At 40.7% G+C, this 13,975-nt stretch overlaps 2 protein-coding genes across 4 annotated transcripts in view; one reads left to right on the top strand and one right to left on the bottom strand.

Moving 5' to 3' along the window:
* Nucleotides 1-103: 103 nt before the first annotated feature.
* Nucleotides 104-7,068, bottom strand: fam117ba (family with sequence similarity 117 member Ba). The gene is made up of 8 exons (XM_060867217.1): nt 6,931-7,068; nt 4,545-4,677; nt 4,352-4,435; nt 4,027-4,137; nt 3,495-3,638; nt 3,147-3,378; nt 2,448-2,568; nt 104-1,998 (listed from the first exon to the last, which is right to left on the bottom strand). The coding sequence occupies exons 2-8, from the start codon at nt 4,563-4,565 to the stop codon at nt 1,710-1,712; spliced, it is 1,002 nt and encodes a 333-aa protein (XP_060723200.1). The 5' UTR covers nt 4,566-4,677; nt 6,931-7,068; the 3' UTR covers nt 104-1,709.
* A 2,203-nt stretch (nt 7,069-9,271) lies between these two features.
* bmpr2a (bone morphogenetic protein receptor, type II a (serine/threonine kinase)) overlaps nt 9,272-13,975 on the top strand; it is a 15,254-nt gene continuing 10,550 nt past the window's right edge. For all 3 annotated transcript variants that reach the window (XM_060868976.1, XM_060868975.1, XM_060868974.1), the window contains exons 1-2: nt 9,272-10,036; nt 13,495-13,674. In XM_060868976.1, coding sequence (XP_060724959.1) covers nt 9,952-10,036; nt 13,495-13,674 — 265 coding nt within the window. In that variant the 5' untranslated portion in view covers nt 9,272-9,951. The remainder of the gene's footprint in view (nt 10,037-13,494; nt 13,675-13,975) is intronic.

Here is a 13,975-nt window from a genome sequence, read left to right as displayed (position 1 = left end):
TGTCTCTCTCTCTCTGTCCCCCTCTCTCCCTCTCCCTCTCCCCCCTCTGTCTTTCTGTCTTTTTCTGTCTTCCCCCGCTCTCTGCCCCCCCCCCATCAGCCTAAACATTAACAGTATAATTAACATGACATAGCACCAGGTTCCTCCTGTTTCACCTGCGATTCATATAAAGCATCTGATCGTCTAAAGGAGAAGAGACTCGGCTCTATACGCTGATTCAGGATCCAGGGGTCTCATTTATCCAGCGTGTGTGGCGAACTGTTTTATTCCTCTTTCTTTTATCCACAGCAGTTCAAAGAAAGACACATCGTACTCTGAATCCAGTTACATTTCACATTTGAGCGGCTATGAACAGTCACGACTCCTTTTTAATCGGTCTGAAAGTTTATAGTTTACAGCAACCTCAATACGATTCTTGAGAAAAATGTTTAAAGTCAGAGATTTACCTCTGACTGGTCCTTCTGTCAATGTAAAGATAACCAAAAAACTTCAACCTTATTAAAGGTTACAGAATTTGACAGCACCGCGGTCTAATGTTTGAGATCGCAAACCTGGCGAATCGTTTGCAGAACACGTTTCAGCCAAATTCATCTTATCTCACGTTGTTTATGTAAGAGTTGAAATAAAGTAAAAAAAAAACAAAAACAGCTAACTAACAGTATTTAAATTGTATTTTCATGTCATCTAGAATTAGTTTGTTGACTATATTTGCTTTGCAGCAGCTGGAGGAAGTTGTTTACCATGTATGGCAGAGATGGGGGACTCGAGTCAGAATTAAGTCGCATATTTGAGACTTGAGACTTGCTTGACAAATATTAAAAAAGACTCGACTTGACTTTGACTTGACATTCATGACTTGAAACCTGACTCGGACTTGAGTTAAATGACTCAGAGATGAGGGACTCGACTTGACTCGAGTCAGATTTAAGTCGCAAATTTGAGACTTGCTTGACAAGTATTAAAAAAAGACTCGACTTGACTTTGACTTGACATTCATGACTTGAGACTTACTTGTGACTTGCACGTGTGTGACTTACTCCCATCTCTGATGTATGGTCAATAATTTTCTCATTCATTGTGGATATCTGTGTGCGATATAATAAAATACTAGTTTTGTAGTTTGTACAAATTAAAGTTGATTAATAAACGTAATAAATGAGACCCCTGGAAAGGTAACGTCAGAGCTGGGTTTAGGATTAATGCTGCTACAGGCGGTGAGTTTCAGGCACGGGATTAGGATCTTTTTTGTTTGTCCGTCCCTGTTATTAGCTACATTTTTTTTTCTCTTTGCATGTTAACTACTCATAACACACACATAGTGTACACACACACAGCACACTGGAGTCCCGTGTTCTTCTAAGAGTCCAAAAAAAAAAGTTAAAGGAGGGATATGTACAAGGAAACTTGGCTCTTGAAAGGCTTTGATGGTCGACTGCGAGAAAACACCGAACGTAAAAAAAGAAGAACACTCTACTTTACACACATTTCACAGCCTCGTCCTCATCCCTGGCTGACAGGAAAGGAAAGACACAGTAGCATCACGTTAACGATCTCACATTCAAGTTTCAGTTAGCGATTTGGATCAGTTGAATAAATCGAGCCCTGATGCAGTCACAGCTTTGAGATTTGGATTCACATGAGGAAATGAGTCTGTTTAGCAACAATGCAGGTGATGAAATTCCTTGAATGGTGGAGATTCGAATGGGAATCTAACCCTCGGGCTCCTCCAGGTGGCGTGGGAGGCAGGGGGACTGGCGTCCTCGTGTTAGGACGGGGCCGAGAGAAGGGGACAGGCTGCGCACTCCGACCCCGCTGAGAGGGACGAGGGAGGGAGACAGGCTGCAGTACGACACGCCGCCGCGGAAGCTCAGCTCCTGGGTGGGCAGCAGCGGCTTCAGGATGCTGACGAGACAAAACGCAGAGCCGCTTTTGGGAATGAAGTTCACCTTGTTCCGGTCCGGACACAGGTACGGAGGGATCTCCTGCAGAGGCCTGGGCCTGAACAAACACACACAACTCTGAGCTTCTGCAGCAAATCAAACCAGAAGAATCACATCATTGCCATGCAACTGATCTGGCTCATGTCTATATCTACTCTTCGTTAGCCCAGACATTAGCTCCGCCCACAAACACTGTAACTGCAAAACCGCTGCACTAAGATCTGGCAGTCATCTGCTCTGGATATTGCTACCAATACTCATTAACACTACTACAGCTAGTCCCCTTAGTACTACTAGTATCAGTCTCACGACTGCTATTACTCCTGTTTCCACAAGTAGTCCTGTTATTGCTGTTATTACTTTTATTATGAATATATTACAGCTACTTTCACTCCTGTTACTACAGTAGTAAGTAGTAATAATAATTATCTGGTCTGTCATGTTAAATAAAATGTATTTATTTATTTATTTTTTCCAGTGAGGCTGCAGTGTGAAATTGTTACTCACTGGTTCTCTTCGAAGACCTTGACTCTTTCACAGCCTTCTGGAGGCTCCCGCTTGAACATGTAGCTGTTGTTGGGTTTGGGAGAGGATGCGTACTTGGGCAAGGGTGAGTACGGCCCCAGATCTACAGACACAGAGGAACAACTTTTACAGAAATGTGTATGTGACACCACACCCTCTATAACCGTGTCATCGTTTGTGTGTGTGAGTGTGTGTGTGTGTGTGTGAGTGTATGTGTGTGTGAGAGTGTGTTTGTGAGTATGTGTGTTTGTGTGTCTCAGTTTGTGTGTGTCTGTGTGTGTGTCTCTGTGTGTGTCTCTGTGTGTGTCTCTGTGTGTGTATCTTTGTGTGTGTGTCTCTGTGTGTGTGTCTGCGTGTGTGTGTCTGTGTATGTCTGTGTGTGTGTGTGTCTCTGTGTGTGTATCTGTGTGTGTGTCTCTGTGTGTGTCTCTGTGTGTGTATCTTTGTGTGTGTGTGTCTGCGTGTGTGTGTCTGTGTATGTCTGTGTGTCTGTGTGTCTGAGTGTGTGTGTGTCTGTCTGTCTGTGTGTGTGTGTCTCTGTGTATGTGTGTGTGTTTCTGTGCATGTGTGTGTGTGTCTCTGTGTGTGTGTCTCTGTGTGTGTCTCTGTGTATGTGTGTGTGTTTCTATGCATGTGTGTGTGTGTCTCTGTGTGTGTGTGTGTCTCTGTGTGTGTATCTACCTCTTTCCTTGCTCTCGTTGAGTGTGTCATCGTTGGTTAAGGGACTGTTTCCCATTGCATCGTTCAGGATGCTGAGGTAAGACGGGGACACCGAATCCGCCCGGCTGCTGCTGTTGCTACGGTTACCACCCAGGCTTCTTCCTGAGGGTGTCTGTGTATCGATGCTGCGTGTGCTGCTGCTGCGCTGGGGAAGGGGTGGGGGTGCGCGGTGTCCGTCAGGAACGTCCTGTGGCTGAAAGATACACACACACCTTCACCTTCTCTCTTATTCATTTACATCGCAAAGTGTAAATGTGTAAAGTATCATTGGGAGTCTGCCAGAAAGAAAAGGCTCTGTTTATGACTCACAATGATGACCTCATCACGCTCAGGTGTGTCCCGTATGATGATGCGCTCGATCTCCTGGTTGAGTCCCTCGATGCTGTTGCGGAAGCGAGGAGGCGTGGACTTGGAGATGGGGATGGGAATCAAGATGGTTTTAGGCATCTGGGACTGTGTGAAGAGAGAAAGACAATGAAAGAAAAGAAAAAAGAAATGATTGTCGATTCATTTTGACAGCCGTAAAATCAGCCGACGGGTTTCTATGCTTCTAATGTGTTATGGTTTCTATAGTACTGTTGAAAGCTCGTAGGGCCTGAAAGCTCGTCACACAGACTGACGATGACTTATGATGTTGTGACACGTTTGAAACGAGGCCGCTGTCCTCAGAGACGCCTCTCTAAAGGTTTCAGAGGAGACGTGTAACTGGGACGAACGCTCAGGGAAGTGGGGCGTCAGAAAAAGACACTTCATCTACTTCAGCCAGACAGATTATAAAAGTCAGGTCATGACAGAAGGTGCACACACACACACACACACACACACACACACATGCACTCACCTGTGATTGGATAATAGCATGGTTGCCATTGAAGGGCGATTTGCGCTCCTTATCGCGTCGATGACGACTGCTACGTTTGCTGCGCTGCAGCTGCTGCCGCAATTTTGCGATCTGGGAGGAGCAGGAAAGTGTGATGAAGTGCAAAAAACACAAACAAGCTGCAGGAATTTGCTGCTTTTAAACCAAAAACAATACATATGTATTTTATACAGTTTAGTGTCAGAAAAGTCAGGAACAAATAGGAGTTAAACTAAATCAGTATGTGGTTCTGAACTTATTTTTGTATTTATTTTTCTCCTACTGATTAACATTTTTTTTGCTTCACCTCCTTTAGCTGATCGGTGCTGCCGCAGGAGGCCGAGCGCTTGTGGGAGCCCCTCCTGCGCTCATCTACCCAGGCCCTGGGGGTCTGCAGAGACACAGGAATTAAAGCCGTACACAGGGTTGTATTTATATATAGTGTATGTGTGGAAAAGTTTCTCTATGGGCTTGAATGAATCCTAAACACTTCAGCGTACCTGGGTGGCTTTGTCCCTCATCGAGAGGGCAGGGTGGGCGGAGCTGCCAGTTCCCTGATCGGTCAGGTGAGTCCAGGTGGGGGGGCGTGGCCTTTCCTTCAGCTAGACTCAGGGCTGTGAAAATGGGGTGTGGCTAAAGTAAAAACACAGAGAAAGTGTTAGCACAGTATTGGTGAATTTTCTATTCTTTCTAATCAATGATATTAATAATAGTATTAATATTAATACTTATACAGTGGTACACCATCCCTGGTGTTGAACAAACACAATGTGTTGATTTAACACTAGGGGGTTAATTTACTCTCTCTCACTCATTTTCTACCGCTTATCCGAACTACCTCGGGTCACGGGGAGCCTGTGCCTATCTCAGGCGTCATCGGGCATCAAGGCAGGATACACCCTGGACGGAGTGCCAACCCATCGCAGGGCACACACACACACACACACTACGGACAATTTTCCAGAGATGCCAATCAACCTACCATGCATGTCTTTGGACCGGGGGAGGAAACCGGAGTACCCAAGGCACGGGGAGAACATGCAAACTCCACACACACAAGGTGGAGGCGGGAATCGAACCCCAACCCTGGAGGTGTGAGGCGAACGTGCTAACCACTATGCCACCGTGCCCCTGGGGTTAATTTAACACTAGGGTTATTTGTCATGTTCACTGCAACAACATATGTTGCTGTGTCTGTTGGTGCCTTTCTTGGTCTCTCTTATTAAAGAGATTTAATCTTAATGTGTTTTTATACTGGTCAAATAAAGGTAACTTTAATTTTAAAAATCGTCATTTGGTTACAAAAACCTGTTTTGGACACTTAAGATTCTATTCTGCTCAATCTTTAAGTCTGGATTGTGTGTCTGTAGTGCGTTCAACATGTATGGAAGGAGTCTCCAGTGTCAGCACTTTGTAACATTCAGAGGTAAAGCTGTAACTTCATGATTTCTGACCAAAACACTTCAGAACAAAAGATAAATAAAACTGCACTTTATTTGTTTTACTCTTCCACATGTTAATAGCTCATTCTTGTGCTAGTATGTGATAAAAAAAACCGTCAGCTGTTTACTACAAACAAATTGTAGTACTGCAAAAAAAATTGTTTTACTGCAAAAAAAAAAAAAACCTGACACGGCAGCTGATGAAATGCAGAAAGCTTTTTGTTTAAACATTCTACACTTTCACCTTTTGTCTGGACTGTCGCAAACAAACAACAGTAGATATTTACTAGAAATTGCACCGATCTGATAGCCGGTATCGGTATCTGACTGATAAACAGAGAATAAAAGGTGGATCAGACGTCGGAGGACGTGGATCGGATATTTGATCCTGTAACAAAACTGCAAAAATTTTTTTTTTTTGGAACTGGACATTTTTCCATTTAATGAGACGTGACTTTTTTTTTCTTATGATACATTTTTCTTCTTATTATTATTTTTATATGTGTATGATTAGCAGCTAATACTCAGGGTTTCAGTAGGGTTTAACTTTTTTAATTTTTTGCATGGTATCCCATAACATGTAAAAGATTTTTTTATTTTTTTTTTTAATATCAGTGTCTATCTGGGTAAATTAATAGTAAACAACAACTTGATGATGATGATGATGATGATGATGATGATGATGATCATAATGGATAGTTAATATATAATAAACCCACAATCCATCAGCATCAACTGTGACAAAATCGCACATTTATACCTCACCTTTAAGCCTCTGATCATGAGTCACACCGGATTAGGGGGAAACAGATTAAATCACCACCGATCCTGCTTAACTGGATAAAACCTACTGCTTTCCATTGCTTACTTAGTTGTCCTAATTTACCTGGACAGGAGTAGATCCATATATAAACGACCTGAAAGCAACTAAAATGCCGAATTACACTGTTATGAAAAACAACACACCCCTATCCGAGTCACGAATGGTTTAGTCCGCTGCCGCACACGGATGCTGCGGCCCCTTATAATAAATTCTTATTATTAGGATCGTATCTGGGAATAAAACAGTAATAAAAATCACAGCTAGGAAATGAGCAGTATGTAAACAGCCTAAGGATGCGAACAGATTCGTTTTTAATGTAGTGTGAAGAGAGATATTTGCATCGGTGTCATTTCTGCAGCACGAGCCGCCATATGCATGAAAATAAATAAATAAATAAATAAACAAATTAAATAAATAAATATAATAAATAAATAAAGCCGAAAACACAAAAACAAGCGCGGACGAACCGCATGATCCCTCAATCATGGAATAGAGATTCAATAAAAAAAAAAGGTATCATGAGAATCATTTGCAGATAGCAACACTGATAGACTGGTTAAAACAGAATGATCGTAAAGGATCGTAAAGGATCATAAAGGATCATAAAGGATTCTATCTTACCTTTTGCGGACCTGACGGAAATGTTCATGGCGCTGGGAATAAAACCAAACAGCGCAGTGCTGAAAGGAAGACAGGATCCAGCTCGGGAAGATCTCTAAAATGTGCAGGGATTAAACGGTCGTAAGCAGCTGCTGGGAGAAAAACAGGGAGGAGGAGGAGAAGGAAGAGGAGGAGGAGGAGGAGGAGGGGTAAGAGGAGGAGGATGATGATGATGTGAGCCGGTTGCTATGGGCGTCGCCGCGCTGCTGATGCGCATTAAAGTGACGCAGCTGCGCTGTGCGGTGTTGTGTTGTGTTGTGTTGCGTTGCTGGATCCGGACAGATCCAATCACGAACTGTGCTATTTTTAAAGACTGGCAAATAAAATAGTGACGTTATACAAACACCTGAATCCTACAATCCGATCATATTAATCTGGTCACTTACAATCAGCTTATAATAAATTTAGAATCATTTAAAAGGACATGGCTGTTAAATATGTTTATTTAATCTATATTTTATTCAGTGGCTCAGTCTCCCTGCCTCGGTTCCTTTGATTAGTCCTGAGCTCAGATTGCTTCTGTGTGGGGTTTTGTTGCATGATCAGCAGGTTTCTTCAGGGTTCTCTGTTTTCCTTCCACCCTCCAAAGACATGCTGATGTTCTTTCCAGAGTGTATTGACACCTCCCTTCTCTCACCTTCTACTTCATGCCCAACATTCCCATGTTATACCCCTAATCCTCCATCACCATCACCAGCATGAAGGACTTACTGAAAGTAAGGGATGGCATGAGATCATTTATTACAAAGAGTCTGATATCTTTTATCCCTGTGGACTGAAAGGATATTTATCATCCTGACTGCTGATACACACCCCATCTTCTGCATTATCTTGTATTTGTTTACTCCTGTACGTCGTGTAATACGACAGACTCACCAGCAGGGGGCAAAAGGATGAGAAAGGTGACTTGATGACACAAAATAATTTTGTAAGAGTGTATTTACTGAATAATTCATAATAGTAAATGAATTTGTTTTAATGCTTTAATGAATAACCATTTAAAAACAAAAAACACTCTTGTTATTTGTAAATGTTTAGCCATTAAATATTCTCTACAAAAGAAAAAACGTCAATATAAATTGTGTGTGTGTGTGTGTGTGTGTGTGCGTGTGTGTGTGTGTTGGGGGCACAAGACTTGCATGGTAAAAAACAAGGTGGTATAAAAAGTAATTCAAATCTAAATAATTCAAAATGAATGTCTGTGATTCATGTGTGAAGTTCAAGCTACTTTTCTCTGACGACTTGATCACGAGTCAAAATATCTGTGCTTATGTATATCTATCTGACACACCTGAAGAAAACATATTATTATTATTATTATTATTATTTAATTGATTCATAAACTGGGGGGCACGGTGGCTTAGTGATTAGCATTTTCGCCTCACACCCCCAGGGTTGGGGGTTCGATTCCCGCCTCCGCCTTGTGTGTGTGGAGTTTGCATGTTCTCCCCGTGCCTCGGGGGTTTCCTCCGGGTACTCCGGTTTCCTCCCAGGTCCAAATACATGCATGGTAGGTTGATTGGCATCTCTGGAAAAATTGTCCGTAGTGTGTGAGTGCGTGAGTGAATGAGAGTGTGTGTGTGTGTGTGCCCTGTGATGGGTTGGCACTCCGTCCAGGGTGTATCCTGCCTTGATGCCCGATGACGCCTGAGATATGCACAGGCTCCCCGTGACCCGAGGTAGTTCGGATAAGCGGTAGAAGATGAATGAATTAATGATTCATAAACTGATTACACAGCTGGAATCAGATGTGAAACTTGCTTAACTGAATTAAATATGTAAAACCAGCAGCCACACCACAACCTTTTTCTGGATAAGACTGGACACTGGTGCTTTAAATTAACGCTTTATCTCCAATTAAGCCAGAGCTGATTCCACCTGTTTAATCAAGTTCACTTGGTCTCCAGTCAGTCTGGTATTAAGCGCGCTTTCAGTTTGGCTGGAGTGAAGGACTGCATTCACACCACCTCGTCCTGTCTGGAGAAGATTGAATATTCTCTGATTCACGGTTTCGGACCTCAGGTTTTTTTTTTTTTGTGGTGATGTCGGGACTCTGCCGCTAGAGGGCATCACTACAGGGCTGTCAGCCTGCGTATATACTGTAATATACACAGCGTGAACAATCGGCTCTCTGGAGACTCTCCGGGATGATCGAGGCGTTTCCAGCCGCCGTCTGGACTCCGGATCTCCCGACAGCTCTCTCTCTCTCTCTCTCTCTCTCTCTCTCTCTCTCGCTCCCTCCTTCTCTCTCTCTCTCTCTCTCTCTCTCTCTCTCTCTCTCTCTCTCTCTCCCTCCCTCCCTCTCTCCCTCTCTCTCTCTCACTGACTCAGATCTTTACTCTGCTCTTCCGACGCGACACCGACGACATGAGCTCCCGCAAAGATGTAGCGCCTGAACGCCTTAAATCTCCAACAAAATGAGGATGAAAACGGGAGGAATGCAGGCAGGATGAAGCACATAACACCAGTGTCCGGAACGGATATTCTTTATTTTCTTTAACAAAACTGTCTGTTCCCTTTTTTTCTTCTTAATCCGAGTCGTTTTCTAAGAAGCGGGGATGAAGAAGGAGGATCCTGGATTGTGGAAATCGTTTCCGGATGATTTCGGCTTGTCGGATTCTGTAATCTCTTTTACTTTATGTCCAAATCAATTGTCGCGAACAGAAGCAAAGGACAAAGTTCTATGTTTCCATCGATTTGCTTGAAAGATCTACATATGATGATTGTTTTTTTTTTTCTTGATTTTTTTCTGACTCACAAAACCAGCCTTCATCACACTTTTATACATTTTCTGGACAGATATTAAACTTGACCACCACTTTATCCTAAGATCATTAATTAACAATTATTTTATTCACAATCAAATGGCTTTTCCTCTTTTCATATCCATACTATTACATGATGCACATTTTATGACACTCCAGTCCTTACTGTGAAAGAATTGAAACAACCAGAATTTTTAAAAAAATATTTTTTTATTCTATGAAGATGGATAAAAATCAATCGGGAGACATGACAGTCCTTCATGTGGGCCTCTTTGCTTTGGTTCTGCTCAGTCCTGTTACTGGTAAGTTCTTCCTGTATGGAATAATAACCCACCAAGATTATAAATATCCTACTCACAATGTCCAGTAATATTAATGTACACTTACACAGCTCTGTTCCTGACATTATTCAGAATATGGGTGTGACACTGTAATATTGAAAAAAAATAATTAAATTTGTCATGACATATTTCAAGTTTTCCATAACAATGCAGTATAAAAATATGAATAAAAAATATCCATACATTTTTAACGATACTTACTACTACTTATTGTGCCACACAATAGTAATTTAATATGATCGAAACAGGAACTAGTCGATACTACTACCAAAGAATATGTCTGCTTCTCGTAAGCAGTAACAATGTTAAAAATGTTGGTCAATGGTATAAAAGTATCATCGATATGCATAATATCTCTTAATTGTAATATCTTGTATCTATGTAATTTCAATCAAGTCAATATTATGACATCACACTGTCATATCGCTCAGCTGTAATTCTCTACATGTCACTTTTTACGCAAGTAAGCTTTGTGTTTGTGGTTTCCTATGTAAAAGGATGTTACTCTATAAGAAATAAGAAGACCTGCCCATACACATGCACGCACACACACACACACACACACACACACACACACACACACACACACACACACACACACACACACAGTACTTCCAGAAGGAGGTGCAGGAAGGCCTGCATTGTTCCCAATGCAAATGATCTGAGTGCTGACCTCCCTTGTGGACAGGAAAGGAGTGAAACCTGTGTGTGTGTTTGACATGATGGAAATAGTTTGAGATCTGTACAGTAAACAGAGCAAGAGGTCTTTATTTGGTGCTGCATTGTGCTTATTGTTCTTACGTTCAGCTTGCTCACTCACATAATACACCAGCAAGGTTCCTGATATTATAACCATATTAAACATATAACAGTACAGGCAGACAGGTCTGTGGATTGTCTTTTGATTCAGGACTTTTTCGCCTTGTATAGAATTTTGTCGGTTTCGAAGAAGCTGTTAAACAAAGTACTTTATTTTATTTTGAGTTAGAATCATACACAGGAAATTGTAACTTAAATGCAAACATCTGAAACTGAATTGAGTTTTTCTTTTAACCTGGTTATTGAGCAGTCTAAAATCTACAGATTTAATCTACAGATAAATTTTTTCTGGATTTTTACCCCATTTTCTCAAACACTAGTCAGCTCTTTCCAATCACCTGACATGTAGTAAATGAGAAAACTGTAGGCTAACACACACTTTCAGACATATGAAGCCATCTTTTCTGATTTTCCTCTGCTGCTCATGCTAACACGATTGGAAATGATTCCACCCTCTTCCGCTTACTAACAGGTGCCTATGATTGGTTAGATTAACAATTCATAGAACATTTGATTTGACATTTGTTGCTCATATAAGTAGCAATGGGAAACTAAATGCTAAAACCTAAACAGTGCTTCCTGGCTGGCTTACCAAAACTTGTTCTGTGCTGTGTTTCTCTGTGTGACTGTGTGTCTGATATTCACTGACCTGATTTCAATTTCCAGTGAAATTATTGTGCAAAAGGCACATCAGAAATAAAATTGCTTCAATATTGTAATACTGGAAACCTATCTGATCACAAACCATGATCACAAACCAAATGTTTCCGGATGTGGTACTTATGTTGTAAAAAGGAATTCATCTAAATTGCTTGATATTAATCAAACTGATTTTAGAACAGTGCTTCCAGAGATTTGTGATAAAAACAGTAAAGAATTCAAGAGGGTCTGAATCTATATAACACATGATGGTTATGAATCACATGAATTCTGCTCTCTTTCAAGCAGAAACTAGCTGGTTACTTAATGGTTAAACTTAATATTAAGTCGATATCCTGGGAAGTACCTTGGTTCCAGTAGTTTTGCACAGAGGACTGCAGAGGACAGGAGACTATAAAACGCCATGCAGTCCTGTTTTTATTGAGTAGTCAATAGGATGTAGGAAAAATGTAGGAAAAATTGGATAGAAATCTTTTGTACTGAATGTTGAAACATAACTCCTGGCTGGCTCGCCTATGATTTATAAAATTAATTTCTTTCAACAGCACATAATGTGTGTGTGTTGTCATGAAGAGCCACAGACTCTGTTCATCGCACAAATCTTTGCATGTTTGTCAAATGTTTTGTTACCATAGAAACATCAGTTCTAACTCATTTGAAGTCATGATTCACAGAGCTTTTATCTTTCCTGCTTCATAGCAAAGATGAAACCTTTCTCGCTCTATTATGCATGCACACACATACACACACACACACACACACACACACACACACACACACACACACACACACACACAGAATGTTTTCCCTGAGTTTGGATGTGCTGTAGCTTGGCCGAGTGCAGCAGATGGATGAAAGTATGGATGGATGGACAGATTAGCGAGTTGGCTGGAAGTTCTTTTGCTCTATTGCAGTGTGAAAAACAGGAAGCGTATAAATAATTAATAATTAATCACTTGTTTCAGACGCATGCCTCATTAAATTTGCAGTCGTGTAGCACCATGATTTATATTCGGCTTTAGTGGATTACTATTAATACATCATATAATTATAACAACAGAATGAACCTATATTTAAGGATTGAACTAATATTTGTTAACGAACTAAGAGTCGTTATTAAGATCAGTGAAGGTTCATACAAACCTAAAAATTAGATAGCAAAAGCATGGATTTTTCAAAATTGCCCCATTGTATTGATTTCATATTAAAAGAATAGAGATCTTACCATCAGTACGTTGTCTTTTCCCTCAGCTTTTGTCATTATAACTAGCGTTAGATACAACAGAGCGTTACTTTGATTAACATTTTTTTAGGTTAGTTTGATTATTTATACTTAAATGTGATTGGTCAGAAGGTTGATTCATTTTCTGTTGACTTCATGCAGTTGTGGTTGTGTAAAATCCTGAATCCTGGTTGTAGAAGAAGCCATTATGCTCATTTTCAGGAATTGTAATGTTTTAAAATGTAATAATATAGAATATTATTTTTGAATAATTGTTTGTGTGTAGTCATAGTGCGGTTTGGAGACTGTGTATGTGTCTCTGTGTGAGTGTGTGTGTCTATGTGAGTGTGTGTGTGTGTGTAAGAGGGCAGAGTTGAGCTATTATAAGTGTTTACATTCTCCTACGCTGAAACCCAGTGTCCATTCAGCTTCGACCTTGACAATGGGAATGAGAGAGAGAGAGAGACAGAGAGAGAGATAACACACTACAGTAGATGATGATAATCCTGCCTCAAACAGCTGTATGCTGACAGACAAACTGTGTTTATAGATTAATATACACCACAGATGTTGAAGCCTTCCACAGCATTAGATGTAACTAGACATTATGATTTGTTATTCATATATATGTTGATTGTAAATGAGTTTTGACCTCAATGTGTGTTGGTGATAGTAAACGAGAATGAAAGTGACTCTGTATCTGTCTTTTCTTCCACAGCTGCTCAGAGTGAGGAGAGGGAGTGTGCGTACGCCGAACAGCAGGACCTGTCCAAGCGCATTGATGGAGGAGGAGAGGGGCGTGTCTTCCTGGAAAACAACACCATTCGTTGCAGCCAGGTTGGGCGGTGCTACGGATTGTGGGAGAAGAAGCACAACGGCGTGCATCTGGTCAAACAAGGTTCGAGTGTAAACATGCCTCATATCATGAACATTAACTGGCTTGGAAAATTTATGACCTCGTTTCAACTACAACTAAATAATGTTACCATAGCAATCAAAATGAGTAAAAATCATAAAACCGCACAATTATATATATATATATATATATATATATATATATATATATATATATATATATACGTATATATACATATACGTATATATACGTATATATATATATACACGTATATATATACGTGTATATATATATATATATATATATATATATATAAATGTTTTAAAATACTTTGCTATGCACA

The sequence above is a fragment of the Tachysurus vachellii genome, chromosome 4 (assembly GCF_030014155.1).
Source record: "Tachysurus vachellii isolate PV-2020 chromosome 4, HZAU_Pvac_v1, whole genome shotgun sequence".
NCBI lineage: Eukaryota > Metazoa > Chordata > Actinopteri > Siluriformes > Bagridae > Tachysurus > Tachysurus vachellii.
The sequence above is the reverse complement of the archived record's forward strand: the minus strand, read 5'-3'. Positions and strand labels throughout refer to the sequence as shown.